Source organism: Hypomesus nipponensis, chromosome 22 (assembly GCF_054491055.1).
Source record: "Hypomesus nipponensis isolate SF chromosome 22, ASM5449105v1, whole genome shotgun sequence".
NCBI lineage: Eukaryota > Metazoa > Chordata > Actinopteri > Osmeriformes > Osmeridae > Hypomesus > Hypomesus nipponensis.
This window is the reverse complement of record NC_140382.1, coordinates 10,313,125-10,325,487: the sequence shown is the minus strand read 5'-3', so window position 1 is coordinate 10,325,487 and position 12,363 is coordinate 10,313,125. Positions and strand designations below refer to the sequence as shown.

Sequence of the window (12,363 nt, the reverse complement as noted above, 5' to 3'; positions counted from 1 at the left end):
CTTTGGTTACTCTGCCAAACACTATAATCTGGTTAAACACACATTTCTTCTCCCATCATGACTCCTCATCACCCAATACTTGTTGTTCTGTGTTACCCCTAGAGGGTAGTCGATCATCAGAAATTCCACAGAAGGACACCGTGTGATTCAACACTAATGATTATCATATTGTTATTGAACAACAGTATTTTGAAATACCCATTTTAAATACTAAAATTACTATTACTATACTATTATTATTTTTGTTTGTAAAAATGAATGTTCCATGTAATACATATAAAGTTGTTGGATTGAAATAAAATGGAAATTAAGCTGGAGCATGGTTTTTAATAAATGAATCCTTGTGATATGGCCTCACTAATCATCACACTCATCATGATATGTTTTATAAGACTCAAAAGAGTTTTCCTTAAAAGTGAAGTACTGTCTGTGATTCTGACCGACTCAACAGGACACAGCTCCTGAGGTATGCAACACTGATGTTACAAAAGTCTGGTAAAGACAATGTTGAGAAAATCCCACTGTGCCTGTAAAATAATCCTGAATGCACAGCCAGATCTTAGGTTAGCAAAACTGGTCCACACCAAGCTCATGGAAAAAAACTATGTTATTTCCTTCAGGGGAAGAAAAATGATTGTGTTGCCAAGATAAGGGGCTTGGTTTCCCGCACAAGGGAGTGAAGAGGAAAATAGGGGGCACCGCTCATGAAGCCTGCAGGAAACTCTGATTTACTTTCTTGTTCTGAGTGATTTCACTAACAGCACTACAACATTTCCAATGGTATGTTTTTAAATCTGGATATTCTTACTTTTCCTCTCAAACGATATGCAGACAAAAGTTTTTAGAGCTATGTTATCTCATCTGGGCCAGGATTGTCTCGAGAGGGAGTAGTTTCAGGGGTAGAACATGTCTAGAGAGGGAGTAGTTTCAGGGGTAGAAAATGTCTAGAGAGGGAGTAGTTTCAGGGGTAGAACATGTCTAGAGAGGGAGTAGTTTCAGGGGTAGAACATGTCTAGAGAGGGAGTAGTTTCAGGGGTAGAACATGTCTAGAGAGGGAGTAGTTTCAGGGGTAGAACATGTCTAGAGAGGGAGTAGTTTCAGGGGTAGAACATGTCTAGAGAGGGAGTAGTTTCAGGGGTAGAACATGTCTAGAGAGGGAGTAGTTTCAGGGGTAGAACATGTCTAGAGAGGGAGTAGTTTCAGGGGTAGAACATGTCTAGAGAGGGAGTAGTTTCAGGGGTAGAACATGTCTAGAGAGGGAGTAGTTTCAGGGGTAGAACATGTCTAGAGAGGGAGTAGTTTCAGGGGTAGAACATGTCTAGAGAGGGAGTAGTTTCAGGGGTAGAACATGTCTAGAGAGGGAGTAGTTTCAGGGGTAGAACATGTCTAGAGAGGGAGTAGTATCAGGGGTAGGACATGTCTAGAGAGGGAGTTGTTTCAGGGGTAAAACAATATATTTTCCATCAAAGTAATACTGTCCTGCTCCTCTCTTATTGATCCTTCTAGAGAAGACGAATACAGGCCATTTCAATTTCTGGAAAGAGTTTGTTTGGTGTGTATACTCTATGTGTGTGTGTGTGTGTGTGTGTGTGTGTGTGTGTGTGTGTCTGTGTGTCTGTGTGTGTCTGTGTGTGTGAATTAACAAGGGATTGGATGAATGTGTGTTGCACTGTAAAAACACTGAATATATTTTAACTGGTTTTAATATTGTCTTATTCCATAACAGAAAAGTACGACATAGCTGGCAAAATGAGTGAACTGACTCTTGTATTTTTCCTGATTGCTACACTTAAGGTAAAGTAAAAACTTTCACATGGGATTATAAGGCTTTTGGAAAAAAAAGTTAAACAATCATATATATGTAGTAGATATACTGTATATATTGTGTTTAAGAATACTGCTCACGTAAGATTTGAATTTCTTTATTAGGAAATGAGATTTAGATCCTCCTACACAGAATTCCAAAGTATTGTACCTGTACTTGTATTTGTTACAAATAACAAATAAATTAATGGTACCACAGGAAACTCAGGGTGTATAGTTTGCTAAAGTAAATATCTCTACATTCCAAACCTCACCAGGTGATTGAGTCTAAACATCTGGACATGGCACCCAACGCAGTGGATGACCAGTTTAAAATGTGCCGGGACAAGATGTTCCAGGTAGTTAAAGGGAGTTTGTTGAACCAGGAGCTCAACACCACTGAGCTCAGCTCAGCCTGGCAACATGAAAACTGTAAAGTGCCAATAACAGGAGGAGATGAAATGCACACCAAAGCATTGGCGATTTATGGAAGCAATAAAAGGTTCCGTGTCAGTTTCACAAAGGCAGTTGAAACTCTGGGTGGAAATGCCGATGTGTACAACAAGGACTTCCAGTTCAAGTCTTTTCACTTCCTGCTAATGGATTCCTTACGGCTTTTAAAACCTACAAAGTGCCAGACTTTATTTCATGGATCTGAGACAAAGTACACAGCAGACGTAGGGTCCCAGGTCAGATTCGGCAGCTTTGTCACTGCCGAAAAAGAGCTTTCTAGTGTAGTTGAAGAGTCTGAAACCGTCTTTAGCATCACCACCTGCTCGGCCATTGACCTGTATAAGAGCGCATGTCAGCCAAGTGATGTTGGCTCCTGGCTGCTGTCCCCAGCAGAAGTGTTCCAGGTAGAGGAGGTCAAGAACCATTCTGATGACGATAACGAATACATTAAGATTGTCTTGAGAAGTTTCACGAATGAAAGCAACCATGACTGTCAATACAACTTTCCAAGGTAAGGCTGTCACCAGTATTGTGGAATACATTTTTCATATTTATTGCCCCTATTGCCCCTTTAGATCAAAAGTGGCTGAGACCTTAACGCCACATTTCCTGTTTATTCTCTTACCATCTTTGTCCAAGAATGACGGAATGTGTTTTATGTCTGTCTACACTGGAACGGTGTCACTATAAGTTCAGCTTCTGAGTTTGAAGTATTAGACAATCAACTGATTGGAAAGACAGTAATGCCCCTCGAGACCAGAATAATGACCAACTCAGACACACAGAGGTATTTGCAAGTCTCTCTAAGGTGTGAAGGCTTTTATAGTGAATAGAGAAAATGAAGATAATAAACAGCCAACTAGTGTTGGCTGTATGTTAGATCGTCTGATGTTTAACTGCCAGACAATCATGGAAACGACAGCTACAGTAATTTAAAACAATCTTCCATTTAAAAAAGTCTTAGAATCTAGGCTGATGTAAAGTGTAGTGGTTCTCTCAACCCCCAGACTAGTCTCCCCCAGGGCCATAGAAGGCCGTCCTTCAGCCTAAAGTATGTATTTTAGATAAAAATAGCAATAGTGGTTTCACTGATTGTGATCAACGTAAGCACATAGGACATCTTTGATTCCCACAGTATACACTGTGATTAGCTGCATGTATGATGATGTTACAGAATGTTTACCGTTTCAAAAACAATGTATCCTTTTGTACGTCTACTCCCTCTCAGACCTCCAGCAACTACTACAGTTCCAAGCTCCACTCCGGAATGGCTAACCAGCAAAGCGTTCCACCTGATGGCTTTGTCTCTTTCTGCCTCCCTGAGTATTGCATCTTACCAAGTCTGACCACAGAGAGAGAAAGGAAAAAAGAAAGAGAAATACATAAAAAAGCTTCCCTGTGTTCATAAATAAATACATCTTTCGCCTCAGCCTTCACCTGCATTCATCCAATTATTAAATTAAACAGGAAGTAACATTTGTGTTGCACCTTACGTTGTTTGTCTGCAAAATAAATGTCATGGCTTACCCATCAAGTAGTGTACATTATCTCTTTAAGACACATTAAATTGAAATGTGTTACTACCGTATACAGCATCATTCAACTAGGTCCTTATGTAAGTGGGAATTTGTGTTAGTGGTTGTGTGAGAGAAAGAAACAGAGGCAGTGAGAGAGACATACACAGTGAGTGTGAGAAAGAGTTAGAAACAACAGGCCAAAGAAGGATAAGAGAGACAGAGAGGAAGCTTCGCTTACTGGCATGTCCCACAGGAAGGGAATGGAAAGTATGCAGTGGGAGGGCTGGACCAACTCTTCAACATGTTTATCAGACTAGCTTCATAACTGCTGGCCTGGCAGCACTGCCTCAGGATAAGGATATCATTGTAGAAGGTAGAATGTCTCTACATTTAGTGGATCATTTAATCTCCTATTACTGACAAAAGAGGCTTGTTTGATTACATATACACTATTATAGTTAACCTTCTGAACTACACTTACTAATGTAAATCAAATGTTATTGCAATATTTGTATACAATTCAAGCAATCATTCTGTTAGAATCACATTGTTGTAAAAAGACACATATGACAGAGTTTGTCTGGTAAACTGATTGGTTAAGAACCAGGATATATCTCTTGAACATATTATGCACCAGCCTACGGTGATGTTCAGGCAAGTCTGTGCACCCCCAAGCCTTGACAGGATTTGAGCCAAAGTTTATTAAGAAGAATTAAGGCAAGCACTCACATGTACTATTAAGTCTAAGGGTAGGCTATTCAGCATGCCCTTCCCCACCCCACATGTTTAGCACACAGCCTCATAATGGCCAGAGTAGAAAAATGAACTAGATTGAGGATTGTTTCAATACAATAACATTTTTTGAACATTATTTGTACAAGAAAAATACATATTTTGAATCCAAAAAAGCCAACCAGCAATACAAACAAATCTAAATCTAGCAGGTCAATACATGAACAGATACCTAACAGCTCAGTATTTAACCTAAAAAAAGTAAAAGACTTAAGTTATTGGAACAAAAACATATTGGAACCCCCCCCCAAAAGTAATTGATGGACAAATGAGCAGTTAGATCAAAACACTTGGTGTATGCAGTATACAAAATAGGTTATAGGTGTAAAAGAGTGAGAGGAGGGGATGAGGGGGCAAGTGGAGCAAGAGATTGACACTGTAGAGAGAGGCAGACAACAGGAGGAAAGACAGTCATGTTTAATGAGAAGCCAGATCCTTGCATAATCTCTTTGCACAATATAAAAAAGCTTTTATATTGAGGTTAATACCTCAACACTGCCATAATCCTTTTATACTGTACAGTAATGCACTGTTTTTTCATCCTTATGGAATGCACAATGGTGTATATGTATGTGTGCATGTTTAGGCACATGCACTGAAGCAGGGCACAGTTTATGTACACTCTAAATCTTAATGAATACAGAATAAATAATACATTACAACCAGATAGCATCCAATTATGACATTTACCAATGTAGTATCACAACCATAAAAAGGAGTGATACCAGGTTACATTTACAGGTCCTTACTCACACACAAGAAAATTAGTCTGTATTCTCAGAAAAGTGAAACTTTTGTGGCAATATTATTGTTACAAAGCTTCAAATAATTTAAATTCAGCTGAAAGATCACTTCTAGCCTGCCTACCAATAACAGAAACAACAGACATGATGTTAATTCTTTTTCATTTGCGAGGAGATGCCATGTTCTTTCACTTCAGGAAATTGCAGATGGACGTTAAGGCATTTCATATGTTTTCAGTCCGGTGCCTCGAGGTTAAAGTCTACCCCAGGACGCACAGTCGGCACTGTTGTCAATCTGTCCATCAGCCAATTATCAGCCAAAATAAACAGATTTACTGTATGACGTTCATGATCCACATAAGGAACCTTGTAATACTTCTTTCTAACTGAATGTTCTAGAAAGATGACTGAGTCTGTACTGACTAGGGAGAGATTATTATGTGGGTCTGATGCAGTACACCTGCCATAGTCAAAACAATACCTATGGATATATAGAAGTTAAAGGCATCATCGTTTACTACATTCATATGCACTTACTGTAACAAAACGCTTAAGTCGGTATCATCACTACTAATTACAATCAATACTTATGAAAATTAGGTTCCGCAGAGACACATTGTGAGTTTGTACAGAAGAAGAGACTGGTTAAGAGTCACTTACACAGAGACAATCTCTAGTACTAATAGTTGAATTTAAAGCGCTGTGTTCTTTAGACATGATTCTGAAACATAATACAACCACCACTAACAATTACAGCACAGTAGAGGGCAGTAAAGATCTACTGCAACTACTACCATGGTGTTAATACTTAATCCACTGGTCCACAGACCCAGTGTTGATCTCTCTCTAACCTTGCCCCCAGTATTGACCTCTCCCCAAGTGCTAGCCTCTGACCTCGTCCGGCTCTCAGGAGAACTGCTCCTTTGGATCCTCGGGGTGGCTGTACAGGCTAGATCTGACCACGGTTGGGTCAGAGCATTCTGCGGCGGCGGCCTCTCCATTGGTGTGGGAGGCAGGGCTCTTCTTCTTCTTGCTACGGTGGCTGCTGATACTGGTCTCCATACGTGACAGCGTGCACATGCTGCTCTGGTTGCCAGGGCGGAGTCGGGTCATCTGCAGCTCCAACTCATCGTAACTGGACACGTGCACGAACGGGCACCAGCGGAACGCTCGCTTGAAGCCTGCCCGGAACCTGGGACCCAAACGGAGACAAACTCTTTTATGGGTTGTCACAATCAAATGTGAGAAGTAAATACAAAACACTGATTTCTCTAGTATCCCGGTACTGTATCACAGATGTAGACATGGTCAACTGAAACTATGTTGACATGCAGAATGCAAAACTTTGCTTTAGTCGCTTTATATCAGTGTGTGTGTGTGTGTGTGTTTAGCCTACCTGCTATTCAGACAGCAGTAGATAATGGGGTTGTACATGGTGGAGCTCATGGCCAGCCACAGCACTGACAGGTACACCTGCTGGATGGACTTCCACCTGTTCAGGTACTTGATGAGGCCCGTCACGATGAAGTAGACGTGGTACGGCAGCCAACACAGGGCGAAGGTCACCACCACGATGATCATCATCTTCACCACCTACCAGAGAATGAGTCAAATGAGTGTAATATGTGTGCTTGTTTGTGATAGAGTTGAGAAGATACATTTCAATGGAATCAAACAGGTAAATAACAGAATTGCTGCCCCAATTGGTCAACTAAAATGACCGTGAGCTGAAGACAGAGGGACCTGTGGACACACACACTCGTGCACACAGCCACACTGCCTATGTTGACACCTCTCACACCACCAAAATAGCTGCCCTTCCCCTGCCAGTCAAATCTCAAATGCCGTCTGTATTTTAAAACCAGAATAAAACGTAAAGAAAAGCTGAAAAAATAACCATCAAGCAGAAAGGCGGAAATGGTCAGTGACACATCACCCTGAGAGCATGTTCATTTATGAGTAATGCAGTGCACAGGGTTTTCAGATAAAAAGAGAATTCTACAGATGGTTGGTGACTATCACCAACAGCGTGCGACACACTGTTCGTCACATGCTGTGTATCACAGCCTCGCATTGTCTTAGGCCAGGTCTGTGTGGGGTTGAAAGTACTCGAGACCAATGTGGGCAGCGCCAACCTTTCATTTGTCAGGTGGCTATTTTAATCTCTCTGTAACACCATTAACAAAAAAAAATTAAGGACAGGAACCATAGCTTTTTCTATAATACATATACTGTATTATTGTGTTAAAAACCGCAATCAAAAACTGTCCTTCAGATAAACCACAAAGGCTAAATTGCATCCACAACACATACATGCCAACTATAACCATTCTTAAAATGCACAAAACACACTCTAGAATCACTACAGCATTATAAGACACTGAGCCGGTCCTCTTCCAGACACACTCATGTGATAAGAAACCAATATCCCTTTAGGACAATGAGACCTTCATCTCCAGGAGCCAGTGCTTTCAGAGAGATAGCAGTGGGCTGATTGCATCTTTTAAAGTCACCAAAGATCCCCACAGAATCTTCCAATATCTCCCATAGCAGCAATGCGCTGTTGTTGTGGCCAATGACTGCTTTACATACTCATATTCCTTCTCAGGTCTTTTTGTCTACGAGTTCTGAATATGTTATGGCGGTTTGGTTTTTGAGATTTCACTCACAAATATGTTTTTTTTTCTGTGAGGAAGGTTTCTTTTTATCTCTGGAGAGTGCCCATTAACCATCTGCTGTTCCCACTTCATCATGCCTGAACTGCCAGTGAACAGGTGAACCTGTGGATTTGGCCGTGATTGCCTTCTGTCAATCCAATTGTCCCTCTAAACACCTGATTAGAAATGACACTGATTGTTTTCTGGTGAGTCGCAGGGAGCAGGCATTCAAAAGCATGATCTGGGACTAGAGAGTGAACCATGGTCACCTGAAGTACATTCATCATAGCGCCTTCAAGGGGTGAGGTTTTACCTGGGCGCAACAAGAGGGAATCTAACTGTCATACAGGAATCCAAACATCAAACCGTTAGACCAAAGAGGAACTCCTGAACTGGACTGGGGGGAGGCAGTGTGCACAATGACTAGCAGGGCCACTTTATAAAAGAACTGTTATTGCTAACTGCTAAGTCCTTTCAGAATCCCAACCAATATAGCAGACTAGCAATTTTGAAAAAAGACGCAATACCACTTTCCTGCCAGGAACATTCCACCCACCTCCAGGACGGACTCCTTCCTTCATAGTGATATATTTAGTGTTCATCAAAGTGAAGGAAACTATTGTGTGGATGACACATCTGGCTCTAATGAGACAAGAGAGCAGTGCATGATGGTTAGCTCTCGCCCCCTCGTCTGACAAAGGCTGACAAATAGAAGGAAAGGTCGTCCGCTGACGAGGCCTCCACAGCTGCTCATCAGGTGTGATGACGGCGGGCTGGTGAGGAGCTTGTGTGGGGCTCAGGGGCAGACAGATGAGGCTGTTATCAACCTCCACCAGCTGTGTCACACCTGAGAGGGGTGACCATAACTGAGTAATAAAGACCTTTCATCTCCAACCTGGGAGACAATTTATTTCATGATCGGCTGTCCCTTGGATTGTTTCAACTCTTTCCTATGAAATAATGCAAATTGTCTGCTGAATTAAAATGATTTATCTGGAAAATTAATTAAATTAAACAGGCACCCACAGTGGAATGTAAAACAAACCAGGGTGGCCTTTTTGGAGGTTTCTTTGATAATACATCAGAAACGTTTTGACTGAGATCCAAGAAGTATCAAAACATCTTAAAATGGAGTTGATGTTTCACCTGTTCTGTCCATGTATACGCGCACACACACATGACTGCATCTGCAATACCTTATCACCATATTCAAGTATCGAACTATCTAAATCTCCTGCTGCAATCAGGTCAGAAAATAAACTGAATGAATCGGAGCTTTCGCTAAGGACCTCCCCTGGCACCGTAGATAGGTGTTCCCAAATAATCCCAGAGAGCACCCTGTGGTCTCAGTCATTTATGAGGATGATATTTGCTTTGTTAATCCTACAGATTAAAAGATGGATGTTGATCATGCGAGTTGTGAAGGATTTAATCCCCACATAACCTGACTGAGTTTGTGGTTCCCACGGCTGAATATGCACCATGGCCGTTATTACATAATGCATGTTATGATTCACTAGAATTCATTTTCTACTCTAAAACCATTTCTTTGTCTTTCAATTGGGGCATCACTGGACAGACATACAATGAATCAAACTAATAAAAAATACAATGTTCCCTTGATGATTGCGGGATTAAAATAAATCAAAGATGAGGTCACATGGTTTGTAGCGGTGTCGCACCTTCCTCTTGGCTCTGAGCTGGCCGTGGTAGTTGTCTGAAGAGTCCCCAGGGATCTCTCCTCCCCACAAGGTCACGCCCACGATGGTGTAGGTGATGCCCATCACCACTAGGGGCAGCAAGTACACCAGCACCATCACGATGATGTGGTACCTGCCCACAAACAGACAGCAAATATGATAGTTTATCAGTATACTTCCCCACCCAGACACAATGAGGAGAGATATAAACACCCACAATTACTGGGGTGATGGTGATAATTTCCCAATCTGCTATTCAGTTATAATGAAGTGCTTTGGAGCGGGCGTGTGTTGTTGTGTGTGTATGTGTGTGTGTGTGTCTGCATATGTGTGTGTGTGCTTGTATAGGTGTGTGTGCCCCCTCACATGAATGAGTCGTCCGCGGGTCGAGGCCAGGCCACGTAGCAGATGGTCCTGCGAGGCATCCTGCGGAGGGTGGAGTAGAAGCAGAGAGGGAAGGCCAGGGCCACAGCCAGGGCCCAGATACTCACGATCACCACCTTGGTGGCAGTGGCCGACAGGCGAGGCTTCAAGGGATGGATGATGGCCATGTACCTGTGCAGGTCAGAGATCACAGGGTCCAGATGTCAGAGGATCAGAGATCAGCACTGGGGATCAGCTCTGGATGGTTTTCTAGTAATGTCACCAGATATCTTTTCACAAAACAATGGCTGAACTCTCACTCACTTGTGCAAGAGGTAAGCGTGAGTTTCATTTCTATTGTGGTATCACAATAGAAATGAAATGGTCTGGAGCCAGCATATTTACACATCATCCAGGGTCATGTGGAAATCGTAATATGAATGATCTCTAAGACAATGTGCGTTACTATGGCTCAATCATAACAACGATCAGTTTACACACTTATGATAACATAGGCCGATGTATTCATTGTACTTGTTTAGTGTCCCCAACTCACCTGTCGTAAGCAATTGCTGTCATCGAGTAGATACTTGCGAAGACGGCGGTGACTGGGAAGAAGTTGTGGAACTTGCAGTAGGCTTCACCAAAGTACCACTCGCCATGGGCAGCGTAAATAAAATTTATCAGCGTGTTAAACGCAGCCATCGAAGCGTCAGAGAAAGCCAAGTTGAGCAGGAAATAGTTCGTCACGGTTCTCATCCGCTTGTGAGCCAATATGATCCAGATCACAATCAAGTTTCCAAAAACCGCCACGGCTAGCACGGAGCTGTATGCTACTGACCATAACGCAATACGCCACGGGGGTTGAACGAATTGATTCGTAAAGTTCCTTGTTGTGTTGGATCCGTTGTTTGCCGCCTCCATTTTTCACGTCTTTTCAATCAAATAGCCTATTCAAATGGAGTCGATGTGGAAGCAACAAGTCCCATTGGTACAAACCCCCAAAATACGCACTGGGACACAAATACGGGTTTAGTCATTCAATGTCTCCGTTGCTATTTTATGTTCAGAACTGAACACTATGTGTTGTTGATATGATTTCAAAAAATGTTGTCTACGTAGTGTCAAATTACGCATGATGCCAATTTACGCAAAATCTCGGAGCGCACGTTACCGTCGATACGTGTACAGAAAACCTATCATATTAAAAATTATTTAATCTTGAAGGTAATACACAGAGCTGCTGAGTCGTGGTCTACATCCAAACAATGGTATAGTCTAGTGGTTGTCAGCCTTGTGCCATCAGTCACTCGGCTCCCCACCCCAGCATCTATTGCACTTCCTCTCTCTCCGCGTTTTAATATAAACAGATTTAATGTATGAGTCAAAGGGAGTCTCATCAGGTTTGTCGTCCCCACAAATGAGAAGCTAGCATATGGCCAGCTCAGAGTTTGGTGCCGGTTGGGGGGACTGTAAGGACGTGCGTAATCGTGATTGACTGCAAGCAGTGGCACCTAATAGCAGTCTGTTGCCACAGTTGTCGAATATCCATACATGAGCCCCCATTCTGTTTGGACGGAATTACGTGGATTCACCTAGGACTCTTGTCACATTCTCCGAAATAAATTATGAATACATTCCCTTGGCAGATGTACAGCTGTATACAAACGTATGCTAATAAATATGCAACGGTCTGATAGCAAGTCACCAAAAACCCACAATAGCTATTTTTGCTGGAGGTTCATCCTCTAGCCTCAACTACTTTTACACAGTTTAAGACACCATCCAGGTTAGCTGTCGCATGATTCCATACATACACAACTTAAGTGAAGATTAAAAAAAGGAAAATACTGTGTTATGGTAAAGACCCATGGAAACAGATTACCGAAATGTCAAAACCTGGCAAATCACTAGTCATCATGTCCATGTGTGCTATATGAGTCACAGAGATCGACTGTAGAGCATTATGGCAAGCCGTTTTATCATTTAACCAATGAATTCATCAAGAATTCATTGGTTAAATGATAAAACTGCTTGCCATAGAGCATGGGGGCAGGTGTGATAAAGCCATTTCCTCTCACCCTGCGCTAAACCATTGATGTTACCCACAGGTGACTGTCACAGAGCCTTTCCCAATTATTCTGCTCTCCTCCTGGTGGGCTCCTATGCCAATTACCAGGGATTAGCGATGGTGTTCCCATTTGAAGGAGCTCTGTGGTAAAGCTTGTGCCCCTGCATGTGCCCGTGAGGATAGGTCAATTAAGTGGCTTTGTACACGGGCACCCAGCTGTGTGGAAATGAAGAACTGGGTGTGGAAGTTCAACTTTTCCTATCT

The 12,363-nt window shown here is 42.2% G+C and overlaps 2 protein-coding genes across 3 annotated transcripts; one reads left to right on the top strand and one right to left on the bottom strand.

Moving 5' to 3' along the window:
* Positions 1-634: 634 nt before the first annotated feature.
* On the top strand, positions 635-3,692 carry LOC146236433 (ecto-ADP-ribosyltransferase 4-like). Of its 2 annotated transcripts, XM_084686254.1 has the most exons (5): positions 682-780; positions 1,507-1,552; positions 1,727-1,794; positions 2,082-2,767; positions 3,485-3,692. In XM_084686254.1, the coding sequence occupies exons 1-5, from the start codon at positions 778-780 to the stop codon at positions 3,600-3,602; spliced, it is 921 nt and encodes a 306-aa protein (XP_084542380.1). In that variant the 5' UTR covers positions 682-777; the 3' UTR covers positions 3,603-3,692. The 2 variants fall into 2 exon arrangements, with proteins under 2 accessions (XP_084542381.1, XP_084542380.1); XM_084686255.1 differs by lacking the exon at positions 1,507-1,552 and having other exon boundaries at positions 635-780.
* A 768-nt stretch (positions 3,693-4,460) lies between these two features.
* Positions 4,461-11,099, bottom strand: LOC146236432 (neuromedin-K receptor-like). Its single transcript, XM_084687432.1, has 5 exons — positions 10,585-11,099; positions 10,032-10,220; positions 9,648-9,798; positions 6,705-6,901; positions 4,461-6,500 (listed from the first exon to the last, which is right to left on the bottom strand). Exons 1-5 carry the CDS (start codon positions 10,950-10,952, stop codon positions 6,215-6,217), a joined length of 1,191 nt encoding a protein of 396 aa, XP_084543558.1. The 5' UTR covers positions 10,953-11,099; the 3' UTR covers positions 4,461-6,214.
* Between the last annotated feature and the right edge of the window lie 1,264 nt (positions 11,100-12,363).

What these genes read in the sequence shown, in the direction of transcription:
- LOC146236433 (XM_084686254.1), top strand. An exon ending in TCCTGATTGCTACACTTAAG is followed by an intron (nt 1,795 to 2,081) that starts GTAAAGTAAAAA and finishes AAACCTCACCAG; the next exon opens with GTGATTGAGTCTAAACATCT. An exon ending in TGTCAATACAACTTTCCAAG is followed by an intron (nt 2,768 to 3,484) that starts GTAAGGCTGTCA and finishes ACTCCCTCTCAG; the next exon opens with ACCTCCAGCAACTACTACAG.
- LOC146236432 (XM_084687432.1), bottom strand. Translation starts at nt 10,952, where the DNA reads ATGGAGGCGGCAAACAACGGATCCAACACAACAAGGAACTTTACGAAT. An exon ending in ACAGCAATTGCTTACGACAG is followed by an intron (nt 10,221 to 10,584) that starts GTGAGTTGGGGA and finishes TGACCTGCACAG; the next exon opens with GTACATGGCCATCATCCATC. An exon ending in CCCGCGGACGACTCATTCAT is followed by an intron (nt 9,799 to 10,031) that starts GTGAGGGGGCAC and finishes GTTTGTGGGCAG; the next exon opens with GTACCACATCATCGTGATGG.